The 14,057-nt window shown below is 36.9% G+C and overlaps 1 protein-coding gene across 2 annotated transcripts in view; it reads right to left on the bottom strand.

The window, feature by feature from the left end:
• The window catches only part of MIB1 (MIB E3 ubiquitin protein ligase 1), a 114,314-nt gene that overhangs the window by 90,800 nt on the left and 9,457 nt on the right, over positions 1 to 14,057 (bottom strand). For both annotated transcript variants that reach the window (XM_087438995.1, XM_004421043.3), the window contains exons 2-3: positions 7,525 to 7,696; positions 5,501 to 5,630 (exon numbers count right to left, since the gene is read on the bottom strand). In XM_087438995.1, the coding sequence (XP_087295121.1) occupies positions 5,501 to 5,630; positions 7,525 to 7,696 (302 nt within the window). The remainder of the gene's footprint in view (positions 1 to 5,500; positions 5,631 to 7,524; positions 7,697 to 14,057) is intronic.

The raw sequence follows: 14,057 nt of genomic DNA on the forward strand, positions 1-14,057 counted from the left end.
GATATAAAGACCCTTTCATTTTTACCCTGTACTAAAGAAACAGTTTTGTAAGCTATGTATTTTATGGTGTTTTTATAGAGATAAAACGGTTTTATATTTAGGATTTAATCAAACATTTGAGAAATATTTCAAATTGTTAGTAAATGAGTCCATTCTTTTTAATTTCAAAATATATAACATATGTAAACTTTAAAGAACAATAAAAAATGAAATGAAAATCAGCCTTAAGGAAAAGAATATTACCAGTATTTTTCAAGTCCTCTGTGTGCCCCTCATCAATTCCATCCTCCTGCCTCCCAACAGAGGTAACTAACATCCTGAATTTAGAATCCAACCCTGCCTTGCTTTGCTTTATGATTTTTACAACTAACCACTGTATAATTAACAAAGCAACAGTTTCTAACACTCTAAAGTGAAACATGCAGTCTTTAGCAAAAAATTCCTTCTGATTCTAATATAGTCAGATTCTACTTCATTTGTTTTTAAAAATGCAATGCTAGATTAAATAAATCTGTATTTTTATAAGGAGGACAAAAAAACATTTCACTAACTAAAAAACCAAGACTACATATTTTATTTAAATCAAATATACCTTAAATTTCAAATCACTTGGGATATAAGTAAGTTTGCTAGTCAAGCTCTGAATCACTAAATAAAATTCCTTAATTTGTTAACATAATTTGACTTATTATTGAGGGGGAAACACAGTGGAAGACATAAGAAAATAACTACATTACTTTTATACTTTCAATTCTGATTAAGAAATACATGCAGAATGGCTGCTAAAATCATTAAGTAAAAGGTTGCTGAGGGCTGGCCCGTGGGTTAGCGGTTAAGTGCGCCCGCTCCGCTACTGGCGGCCCGGGTTCCGATCGCAGGTGCGCACCGACACATCGCTTCTCCGGCCACACTGAGGCCACGTCCCACATACAGCAACGAGAAGGATGTGCAACTATGACATAACTATCTACTGGGGCTTTGGGGGAAAAAAAAAAAGGAGGAGGATTGGCAATAGATGTTAGCTCAGAGCCGGTCTTCCTCAGCAAAAAGAGGAGGATTAGCATAGATGTTAGCTCAGGGCTGATCTTCCTCACAAAAAAAAAAAAAAAAAAAAGGTTGCTGAGAAACTCCATAACGGATCAAACTGACAATACCTGCATCCACTGATCAATCTTAACATCACTAATGGTAGGATAATCAAATTAGGCTTTATGTGCCTCCTGATGTGATGCAATAAAAAGTACATAGCACCACTTAAGAGGTATTCTTGCCAAAATAAAACTGAACCTGAATCTAATGAAGCCTCTATATCTAACAACTAGTTTATATGAAATACAAGGGTTAGAGGACCAAGTTAAAGAATATCATCAAGAATCAACTGGCCAAATCAAAAGAACCTGATTTCTTCAACAAATAAATGACATTTTTTTTTTCTGCAGGGGAAGATTCGCCCTAAGCTAACATCTGTTGACACTCTTCCTCCTTTTTTTCCTTCCTTTTTCCCCCCAAAGCCCCAGAACATAGTTGCGTATAGTTGTAAGTTCTTCTGGTTCGTCCAGAAGAGCCACCGCCACAGCATGGCTACCGACAGAGAAGTGGTGTGGCCCTGCACCCGGGAACCGAACCTGAGCCGCCAAAGCGGAGCACGCTGAACTCTAACCGCTAGGCTATCAGGGCTGGCTTAACATTTTTTTTTTTTAAGATTTTTATTTATGTATTTTTTTCCCCCAAAGCCCCAGTAGATAGTTGTATGTCATAGCTGCACATCCTTCTAGTTGCTGTTATGTGGGACGCAGCCTCAGCATGGCCGGACAAGCGGTGCGTTGATGCGCGCCCGGGATCCGAACCCGGGCCGCCAGCAGCGGAGCGCGCGCACTTAACTGCTAAGCCACGGGGCCAGCCCCTACATTTTTTTAAATGTTGGCAATTTTTGAAGTTGGGTGATGGGTGCATGGGAATTTGTTATACTACTCTTTCTACTCTGGTGTACCATAGAAACTATCTCTACTGTACCTACATGAAATACTTAACTGACATATATTCAAAAGCATTTGTAAAATGAAAAATAGTCTTAAAATACTAACACAGGTAGTGGTGCTTAAGAAACCCTTTAAGAACACACTACACACTTCCATGACGTCTTTACATCATGTTTGCCAAAGTCTACACTTGACATGTTTATTTTTGTGTGTGAACACTGTTATCACCATGCAAATCATGGTACATGCTAGCATGTGGTGGGCCACAGATTGCACTAATATTGCAACATCAGCCTGGGTTGGTATATAACCCATAACACAGCTCATACTAGCCATATAGTTGAACACATGTAGTAATGAAGGTGATGTAAGGATCTTAAACCTCAAAAAAAAAAAAAAAAGAAAAGCATACACTACGTATTATTCATGTGGGTTACACCAGGGGATTGGGACAGAGCAGCTGGCACTGAAGGAAAAAGGAGGACTTAAAAACTCTTTATTCACATACAAGATCAAAAGTCAGAAATAAAAACTGAATTTGATCTCAAACGTGTTTAAACAATGTTACCCTGAAGATTTATTATCATATTAAGTTCCCTCACTCACAGTCACATGTGCAAGACGGTTTCATTTATTTTTCCTCATTTCATTCTTAAAATGTAACGTATTAAATCGTAACAAACCAAAAATGAAATACTGACGAATCAAAGCTTCAAGAATGCCTACTTTTTACCCCCTAAAAGTGCCAATAAAACAAAACCCCAGCAAGTTCCATTTACATGGCTTCAGACTTTAACAGCAACTGCCTTCAAAAGCTGATGAAAAAATAACTTCCAACCCTCTGACCATATAATTAACTGTGGGGAAGAATATAAAGTTAAAAAGATATTTAGAATGAAAGCATTAAAATCTTACTTCTCGTGCTCTCTTTCAAAAGAAGTTACTAGAATGTGTACTCTATGAAAGGAAAGAGTAAGCTAAGTAAGATAATGTACTGAAATACAGAAAACATGAGATCCAGCCAGGAAAGAGGAAAAGGTAGTTATCAAAGGGAGCTTCCAGGGTGACTGCTGGGCACCAAGGGTGATCTGTCCAAATTGCAGCCATGTGATTCATAGGCCAGACACGCTGAAGGCTACCTTATCACCAAGATCCCTACTGTCATTATACCATTTTAGTGACCTGAGGGGACAACACACAAGTGAGCCTGACCCTAATTCTCAAGTGTACTTGGCTTGCGGACTACGTAATAATGAAGTTCCCATTCTCCCCTCCATCCTCCATTCCCTGCCATCTAGATCAGCTGAGGTCTCTCATCTCACCCCACAGAATATTCTGCTTTGACCTACTACTAAAATTCTGAGGCGGCCCATGGTAAGCTTAGAAGCAAAAAATACATAGTAACCCATCCCCTCTGACCATATTCCTGCCCAATGCCCAGCACTTGGCCCATAGTTCTGCCCTGCCTGATATCCAGACTGTGCTGCACCCTCAACCCACTAACGACCTTGTCCACTGACCATCCCAGAAGCCCTCTTTTAAACTCCCAGAGAAGTAAGACCAGTTACCCAGAGACTCTATTCGGTTTTTATCTCCTGGGAGACTTCATCTAAAAGTGGTAACTCTGCTCTGTCCTCACAATAGCTAGATTTGTGCTTGCTACTTGGTTCTTCAAAAATTAAATCCTAAATGTTGTAGTACACAGCACTAAGTCATACAACAATAAAGAAAAACAATGGAATAATGATAGCAAAATTCAGCTGCCCTGGGGGGCCTGCAACTGAAAAAGGGTAAACAGAAGGCTTTTAAAGGTACTCATAACATTTTATTTTTTAATCTGTACAGTGGGAACAAAAGGGTTCATTTTTATTAATATTCTTTAAACTTTCACATACGTTTTATACATTCTTCTATGTGATTCAGGACTGCTACAAATGGTTGTGGAAGTTGTTCACTGCACAATGGGCCTCGCCAAGGAGGAGAGTAGGGGCTGAACATACAGCCTGAGCTCCACTTACCAACACCCCATGAGCTGGGACAAGGTTGCTCCTGCGCCCACCTCCAAAGGGGTCCTTTTCTCTGCCATTAGCTTGCCAAGCATGTCCTCACAGCATTCCATCCATCTAGAGGTGGTGCCTTTTTCCAAGTCCACACTGCTCTCTTTTTCTTTTTAGAGCAGTGCTTCTCAAACTTTAATGTGCATATATAGGACTTAGGGATCTTGTTAAAATGAAGATCCTAATTTAGAAGGTCTAGGAAGAAGGGGAACTATTATTATATTTCTAACAAGCTGTCAGGTGACACCACCACTGCTGGTCCACGGGCTACACTACAGTCACAGAATTTAGATTTATATTTTTTGTCTCTCTCTCCTAATTAGAATATAGGTTTCAGGAGAGTAGGAACTTCAACTCTTTTGTTTATTGCTATATCCCTGATGCTTGAAACAGAAGCCTGAACACAGTAAGTGTTCAATAAATATTTACTGAATTTTTTAAAAAAAGCAAAAGTTTGCTTCCTTAATAAAAATTAAAGTACTTAAAATATAATAGCTAAAATACATCTGTCTGACTTCCAAACATTAAAACTAGACCTTATTATTTAAAATGAGATCAATATAATAATACTCTGAATTTAGAAAACATCTATTTGAAAAAACATTTAAAAATCTTAAATTCAAAAGAATCTATATAGTACCAAATTGTACAAAAAACACTTTCCAGTTCCTGTGAAGGGTTCCTCAGATGACAGACTTTAAAATCATTCCTCAATGCTAAAAACAATTTTTTCAAGAAGGTAATAGTGGAACTGATAGTGACTGACATCTAAGTCTCAAACATGACATTCTGCTGACATCAGTACCTCTAGAATCTAGCATAACACAGAGTATACACATTTGATATTTGTTGACTGAATTAATGAATGAATAATCAGCAAAGGCAACATAAAACTCAAAATAAAACCAACAACCCACTTACCCTAATATCTCTGGCTACCCCACATCAGTTAAACAGGCTGTACAAAATTCCCCTCAGAACAACCACTATAATTGACCCCTAGACAGCTCTACACGCTACCTGAGGAGGGTAACGGACTTAAGTGGACTGGATAACAAAGTAGCTGCCTTATTACCCCTCAGAAACAAACAGGACTTTGAGGGAATGGAATATAAAACAAGTAAATTCAAATGAAATTTTAATATCAAGAAAGTGGAGAGCATGAGACTGCTTAGGGAGGACTGGTCCAAAGAGGATGTTCACAAAGGCATTCTAGGCAACAAAATGGCAATATGAAGCCTAAAGGCAAAATCTACCCAACGACCTTCTCAAGGAATGCCAATATTTACAACAGAGCAGGAACAATCTCTTTTCTTCCAGGAAAAAAAACAAATGAAGATTTAAAAAAAATTTTTTTGGCATAGGAAAAAAAATGGGCCAAGAAATTTAATTATAGTAGAAATAAAAATCTCCTGAACAAAGAATACTCTAGAATAACATGATGAATCAGGAAAAAAACTTTACCTTTCCTCTACGGCCATTTCCTCCATCCTGATCTTCCCACTGCCAGTCCACTCCTCGTACCACTCTGGCACCTGCAAAGATCCCTCTGGCTGTAATCTTCTTAGATTTTCTACGAGACTCCAACAGAACCCTGAAAATAAAATTATTTATTTTCAAATTTATATAAAATAGGTAACAGTAATTTATTTTTTTAAACAAGATTGTAAAAAAAGGGTTATTTTGAAAATATAAAAATTTTTCTTTGTTCTGGTTCATTGTATAGCAGTATGTGACAGGAATACCTTCTAGATTCCATAGTTGGTGGTGATGATGATAATAGTAGTAGTTTGAATAACAACAGCAGCAGCTAATATTCACTGAGCTTGTACTATACACAAAAGCACTTACAGAGGTATCAAGTCTGTTATGCTCCTTAAGAGGAAGGTATCATTATATTATTCATTTTACAAATGAGGAAACTGTGTCTCAAAAAGGTAAGTAATTTGCCCAAGGTCACAAAAGTAAACAGTAATGCAATCAACACATGAACCCATTCTAATCACTTCAGAGTATCATTAAACTCTTCACTACTTTAGAGATAGCCAACTCAAATCCCTACAACTGTCAGGCAAGTAATATAAATGAGGGCCTAAGAAAGACAGCACCACAGCAATGACAAATGGCAAGTGGCACTTGACCTCAGGCTTAGGAAGACAACAGGGAGTGGTAGGGACTTTGCTGAACTAAAAAGCACCACCTGTCTAAAGGGTGCAGGTGCTTCTATACACTTTAGCCACCTACTGCCATGAACAAATGCAGGCCCAGTGTTGACAGTCTTCTGGGTGTCTGTGTGTCTGTGTCTGTGTGTCTGTGTCCGTGTGTGTGTGTCTGTTGTGTGTGTGTGTGTGTGTTCAGAATTCATAAACTTAGATTTTTGTGTGAAATCACCTGATTTTAAAAGGTTAGCAACTGTTCAAAAATTTAGAGCATTGTATATGCCAAGTAAAATACATCTGTGGCCTGGATCTGACATACAGTAAACTGTCTCCAAGGCATTACACACCTACAGAAGACTATGGACCTTGAAAAAGACTCTACACTCAACTACCTGGACCAGCTTGGTTCTCCAACATCATCTAACCTTTATTCTTCTACAACTTTCTCATTCATGAAATCAGGAAGATTTGGGGGGTTTTTTTCTTTTGTTTTTCTACTTGATCTCATTATTCTATTCATTTTTAGAATGTCTTTTTTATACCCTAACTTAAAAAATTGTAAGCAAAAGACAAAAATAAATAACTTGTTCAAAATTACTCAGTTAATAAATGGTAGGACCAGGATTTGAATCAAGACAGTCTGACATCAAAATCCATTTTTCTACTACTCCTGCTGCCTCCTTTTGACTGGCTAGATTCTTGCTTCTATGCATTATCCATGTCTACGTGAGAAGACTCAATCACCTGAAACTCTACACCCATTCACAATACTCCTCTCTCTTTGCTCCTAAAACACTTAACACATATCTCTACAGAAAGTCCAAAACATCACATGATAATCACTGTTGATCAAATAATCCCTTAACTTGTAAACTCCTTAAGAATACTGTCTTATTTGTCTTCAAATGTGCACAAGTACAGCAGCTACACCATAGACTTAATAAATGCCTCTTGATTCAATCAATGGGCCCTAGTGTTCATCTGATAGCAATTAATAGAACAGAATGCATAGTAAGAAGAAAATAAGCAGCCTCTCTTGGGCTGCCCTTGCATTTCCAAACATTGAGTAGTGCCAAGTCTCTATACGAGACAAAGAACAGCCCAGATTATCTTGGAATAATACATACAGCTCCATCTTCACAGAGCTCTTTTCTCACTATATAGCAGGCCTGGGGCCTGCTCCACCTCTAGCCTGCTACCTGCTACCTGCTACCTCCTGACTAAACTAGCTGCCAGAAACGATTTCCTACTCCTATTTTTAAGGCTTAATAGTATAAAAAATTTAACACAAAAAAGGAATTGCAACTGAAGAAAAATTGTTTTCCATACCGCTCACTTCCTGGTGTAGTAATTCTATAAAAGCGATGCCTTAAATGATGTTTATCTCCATGATAACAAACTGTACACAAATCATAATTTGTACACTCTGCACATTTCCATCGAATGCCAATGATCGGTTGCTGGCGGCAGGTATCACACATGGTTCCATCATGCTTGATGCCTATTAAAACAAGGATACATGCTTACGTCAATGACAAGTATTATTTACTTGAATATTATTCTCTAAGGGGAAAAATAACAACACAGCATTTTGTAAAGTAGGAAATAATATTTCAAATGTATCATACATAGTTTCAAAACCTAGAAGTCACACGCATGCTCTTGTGAGTACACGTATACACAGCGTATAAACAGAGAAAATCTGAAAACCCACTCCAAACTGCTGACAGTGGATGGAGGTGCACAGATGGGGAGGGGGAGGGCACTTTCATGCTTTGTTCTATACACTTTTGAATTATTTAGTTTTATTAGACACATATTAATTCCATAATTTTAAAAAGGAAACACAAGAGAGATCAATTTTATCCTCTCAGATTGGCACACATGAAAAATAATATGTCGGTGCATGTGAAGATGGTGTCAAGAGAGCCAGACAGATACTGCTGAGAAGGAAATATAAATTGATACAACCTCTATGGAAGGTAAGACAAAATGTTTCAAATGCCTTAAAAGACTTGACACTGCCTTCAAATTTTTTAAAAGGTACATCTAAAGATACTAAATTGTGTGTAGTAAAAACAAAAATTTAACATTACTGGTGTCAAAAATATGGGGCTTGGGCCGGCCCTGTGGCTTGGTGGTTAAGTGCGTGCGCTGCGATGCTGGTGGCCCGGGTTCGGATCCCGGGTGCGCATCGAGGCACCACTTCTCCGTCCATCCTGAGGCCGAGTCCCACATACAGCAACTAGAAGGATGTGCAGCTATGACATACAACTATCTACTGGGGCTTTGGGGGGAAAAAAATAAAATAAATAAAAAAAAATCTAAAAAAAAAAATATGGGGCTATTTATGTGTAAACTATGATAATCCACAGAGGAAAAAAATCAATGCAGTTAATAAACCATGTTGTAGAAGAAATGTTACTGACATGGTGAACTATATTGTTATTTTATAAAGTAGTTTGCAAAGAATTACAGTATACCATTTTGGTAAATAAATTACCTAATACATACAATACACGTGCACAGAAAAACTAGAAAGATAATCCCCAAAATGTGCTGATAGGCTTACCCTTTGTGGTTTTCCAAGTTTTCTACAATGACTGTGGATTAATTCTAGGAAGCAGCTGAGTGAGTTGGGGCAGTTATATAAGCATTGGAGATGCTGTATAAGCACTGGAGATGCTGGTGTATGTCACAATTAAAATAAAAGCTAAAATAAAAACATGAGGGACTCTAAGTAAATAGTTACAGAAACCAACTTGCAAATAGTTGCTTTAGCAATTTGGTATGTAACGGCTACTTAGAAGTTTTTATTTCTTTTAACCCTTACACTAACTGAGCTATTCCATGCTTATGAAAAGACAATACATACCTTACCTAAGTACACTCCTCATTGCCACAGGCCTGAAGTTAGAGTCTAATCTGTTCTACCACAGGAAAGCACCATGACCAAAAACATCATAATTAATATCAAATAGCAGTAATAGTCAATGTCCACACCACGGTTAAGTTTCTTAACAAGGTCTAAAATAGGTCTCCTATGTCATCACAAAAAGTAAAACGCACTAAACAAATTGGTATCCACTATGCACTCAGGGGTTTATCCTAAACTATCTGCGCAGCTCCTCAAATAAGAGCTGGTTGATGAAAGGCATAGAGAAAATGTATCCCCACCTCCCCACCTGACCAAAATGAGAAAAAGTCCAGTTTTATAAATTTTTCATCTCAAAGTTCATTTTCCACAAAGTATAGTGATAACATTCATGAGCTCATAATCTGAGTATAGGCATTCTTTAAAAGGAACCTTTTAAACACACAATGATAACTGGTAAAAAAAAAGAAAAAACAAAAAACCTTTTACGATTCATGGTTTTAAAGAATACTTCAGGGAAACCATTAATGCACACAAAAGCACATCCAAATCCTTTCTTGGTTCCCATAGTTCAAATGCCAACAAAGCTACTGAACAGCTGTGAAACAGACCAATGCTGAGAACTAGAGAAAGTAAACAAAGCAACCCACTCCACTACCAAAATGAGCACTATGGAATTTTTAATGAGAATGCAATTAATTGACTTTAAAACAAAAGTTGATATTTAAAGAAAACATAAAACAGGAGAAAGGGCATTAAATCAACAAGGCCAACATTTTACTGATCTCTTACTTTGGTAGCTTTTTTGTTTCCCCTTACTACATCCACCCAATTCATTCCCATCTAAAACCATTCCCTCCTAGTCTAAACCTCCTTAGCACTGGCAAGAGTTATTCCTTCAAGTTTTCATTTCATAAAACTTAATTCCCTAACTAAACCTATTAGTGCTTTTTCTCCTTCCTATAGAATACGGTATTGACCAGAGAGTGAATGCTCCTTCCCTTTGGCTAAGCTTTATGAAGACATCTGCCACCGTTAAATGAACCACCTGACGACAGCTTTTGACTCATTCTACTAATACTCAAATGACCATCTGCTCTACCTTTTAATGGCATCTCGCCTAAATTCAATAACTTAGAGAACTTACGTTGCTTAAATCTTTTTGTTGGAAAATTTTATGAGAACAGTAAAACATGCTACTCAAGATCAATAACCACGTGTTCTTAAGAAAGCCAGGAAAACAGCTCCAATTCACAAAGCACTGATTTATTTAAGTAAAATGTTAAATTTCTAGATAGAAAAGATGACGGAAAGAGCTCTCACTACAAGCAGTTCACTCTGCAAAGCTCTTCAACATGGAACAAGAGTATCTGAATTAGCACTTTGAGTAACACCAAAAGAAAAGGTAAACAATATAATTGTTCATTAACAAGAGAGTGGAAACATATATTAGGTATACAATGGAATACCTAAAATGAATGTTCAACAGCCACAAAATTCAACATGGATGAATCCTTCAACCATAATGCTGAATTTTTCAATTATACAAGAATAAAAAATGTCACAAAGTACTATATATTGTTTACAGATGTATAAAAATATAGCATAAATGTAAAGAACCCATGGAAATAACTAATTTCTAGATAGTGGTTACCTTAGGAGAGGAAGGAAGAGAATGAAATTGGGAAGAAGTACACAGAGTATTTGAAATATATTAGTAATGCTTTATTTCTAGATGGATTTGCAGGTATTTATTAATCACGTATCTACTTGGATATCTTAAATATTATATAATAAATTTTTAAACATGTTTTAAATAAAAAATAAACATCCCTAGTAGACTAGTATGGTGCCCTAATTAAAAGATTTCACCTAACATTAAAAAATAATTTACAAGTCATTAACCAGTGTTTAAACTAAATTACTTATTGTGGCAAAACTGTTTGTTGATGTCATTCAACCAACCAAGAAATCCTATTTCTGATTTACGGATTCATTCAACTTTAACCCTAAATCAATGTGACAAAAAGTTTACAGAGATTAAAGAGGGTTAACCAACTAGAGTATGCATCTTATTCTCCCTGAACCATCAAACTACTTACTGGTTTAGAAACTGTCTCGAGTGTAATTAAAATTCCTAATTAGGGTGAGGCCTTTGTGACCTGCCAGCTGGTTGGTATACTCCACATTCCTTACTCTTGAGTATTACTAAATTAATAAAAATAGGTTTGTTATTATTAATAATCCTGGCCACTATTCATTAGTATCAAGTTTGGTGTTTCACATACATTTTATTTAACCTTCCTAACAATACTAAAAGGTAGGCATTATTATCCCCATTTATAGATGAAGAAACTGAGGCTCAGAGAACTTGCCTGAAGTCACACAACACAATTGGCAGGCCAAAATTCAAACCCAGGTGGGTCTGATTACAAAGCTTGGCCTCTTATGCTCTTCACTTTACCAGGGTGTTTTCCTACTTCATTCTGATCTTATATGAAAAATAGTTACATATCTAGGGCATCATGTTCCCCATCTGACCTACCGAACTCAAAATACAAGTTATTAAATCCTATTCTAATATTCAAATAAATCTCAAAGAGAAATGTTTTAAAAATTAAAAATATTATCTATTTTTAATTAATTTCAATAGTGTATTAGAGTGAAACACCATCTACTTCCATCCAACTCTTGTTACGCCTTAAGAAAATGTCTTTGAAGATGTCTCACCCAAAATCTACAACTCCCTCATCGTATCTTTTCTGTTGGACAAGTTATTCTCTTTTCTATTTTTGCAGGCTTTGCTACTCTCCTTTATTACAAGCTTGCTTAATAAAATTGCATCATGCCCCACACAGTCCCAACAAAAGACACAAGGTGTCAAATTAGGCACACAATTGGCAATTTTAGCAACATATCTAGCACTTGTTACATAGGGGTAGAAACGTAATGAAGTCAAACAAAATTAAGAATTTTATCCACTTTAATTTTTTTTCATGCTAACTGGTAAAAACTCATTTCATTTTAGAAGCAAAACACCTGTCTCTGTACCCTGACCTACTCCAACTTCATTTTACAGATGAAGAATTAAAGCTCAAAGAGACTGTTATAAAGTTGGGGGGCCAGGGGGTGCTGGCAAACCTGGATTTGAATCTCCACCATCAACTTGTGAAATCTTAGGCAAGTTAGTTCATTTCTCATGGCCTGTTATCTCACCAGTAAAATGAAGGCTATGGAATAACATTTTTATGAGGATTAAATGAGATAAAGTATGTAAAACACTTAGCATAGTGCCTGACACGACTGGAGCTCAGTAAATGTTAGTCCATTCTCCTAGTTAACAGGCCCACTTGATAAAATCAAGAATGAACAAATACTTGGATTTCCCTACTAAGCTGGTACATTTTCCACTACTCCATGAAGAGAGACTGGGGGAGAGGGGTAAGGGAGGCACCATAATGTAAGATATTACAATCCCAAGATTTTATGACTTATTATCACTAGCCCTGCAAAACTCCCAAAATTCAAATAATGATTTTAATATCAAAAGGTTTCCATTCCAGGGCCGGCCCTGTGGCTTGGTGGTTAAGTGCGCACGCTGCGATGCTGGTGGCCCGGGTTCGGATCCCGGGTGCGCATCGAGGCACCACTTCTCCGTTCATCCTGAGGCCGAGTCCCGCATACAGCAACTAGAAGGATGTGCAGCTACGACATACAACTATCCACTGGGGCTTTGGGGGGAAAAAATAAAATAAATAAAATCTTTAAAAAAAAAGGTTTCCATTCCATTTCTTGCTTTTTTAGGGACAAAATTATCATCAAGAACATAAATCCACTCCTGGAGAAAACCAAATACTCACATCATGAGTGTGCCTAGAGAATATAAATTAATTCTAACCAAAGCAAGTATCTACAAAAGTAAATGTGCTTAAAAAAGAAGTATTCCAAAGCCAAAAGTGAATGTCTGGACTATCTGCTATGTTCCATTAGCTCCTCTACTAATTTAAACCCCACCTTACCTTAGTTGAGTTCTACAAGTTCATTTATAAGCCAGTGGTTTAGAATTCAGAAGCAACTTTCCCTCAGAAACCAAGTTTTAAAGATAACTTAAGTACCAGACTATTTTACAGGAACCTATCTACTCTACATAGAGCTAATCTATGGGCTTACAAAGATAAAAATTGTTGCTGTGTTCCTAGTTCCATCTGAGGAGATGGTTCAATTGCTGTAATCCAGACACGATGGTAAAAGAGGCAAGCTAAATAGTGCGGGGACATACACAAGTACGTGAGCAAAGAAATGGGTTGAGGAGAATGAGGAGGAATAATCTAAAAAAGCCATTTTCCTACAGGTACTTAAAATGCATAAGCTCTTGCTTACTGACTTAGAGCAATGGTTTCCAAAGTGAGGTACATGACCCAGAAGACACAGAAGATGATGCTTTGAAATGCAAGAGAAAATAATATAAGTCCACAATCTCTTATCTGTAATTCCAAAATCCAAAAACTCTTAAGTTTTTTAATAAATTAGCAGCAAACTCACTTAGTGCTAAACCATGATCTGAACAAACAACAGGCTATATACAGTATGTAATTTTTATTTATCCCTTTAGTATAATTACTCATATGCTTCGCTGCAGAAATATTACTGTATTTGATTACAAGGGGCTGCTGTGGACCTCAAAGTGGGTGTTAGTTATGTACTATGTGGCAAACACATCATATTACAGTTCTAAAATTCAAAAGTTTATAAACTCAGTCCCAAGCATTCTGAATAAAGAGTTAACTTTCATTACAACATTTACTTTCATATTTATTTTTCTAAAAATCTAAGAACGAAATTAGGTTTTACTCATTGTAAATTAGTCAGTTGACACTAGCACCCTCAGTGGGTCCCTACAAAAAATCACATGTCACACAGGGAACACAAGGTATACTGAGGGTGAGTGGGAGGTGAGAGCATGAGGGCCTAACATTGCTGCTCACCT

The sequence above is a fragment of the Ceratotherium simum genome, chromosome 14 (genome assembly GCF_057802395.1).
Source record: "Ceratotherium simum simum isolate JZ-2026a chromosome 14, ASM5780239v1, whole genome shotgun sequence".
Lineage (NCBI taxonomy): Eukaryota > Metazoa > Chordata > Mammalia > Perissodactyla > Rhinocerotidae > Ceratotherium > Ceratotherium simum.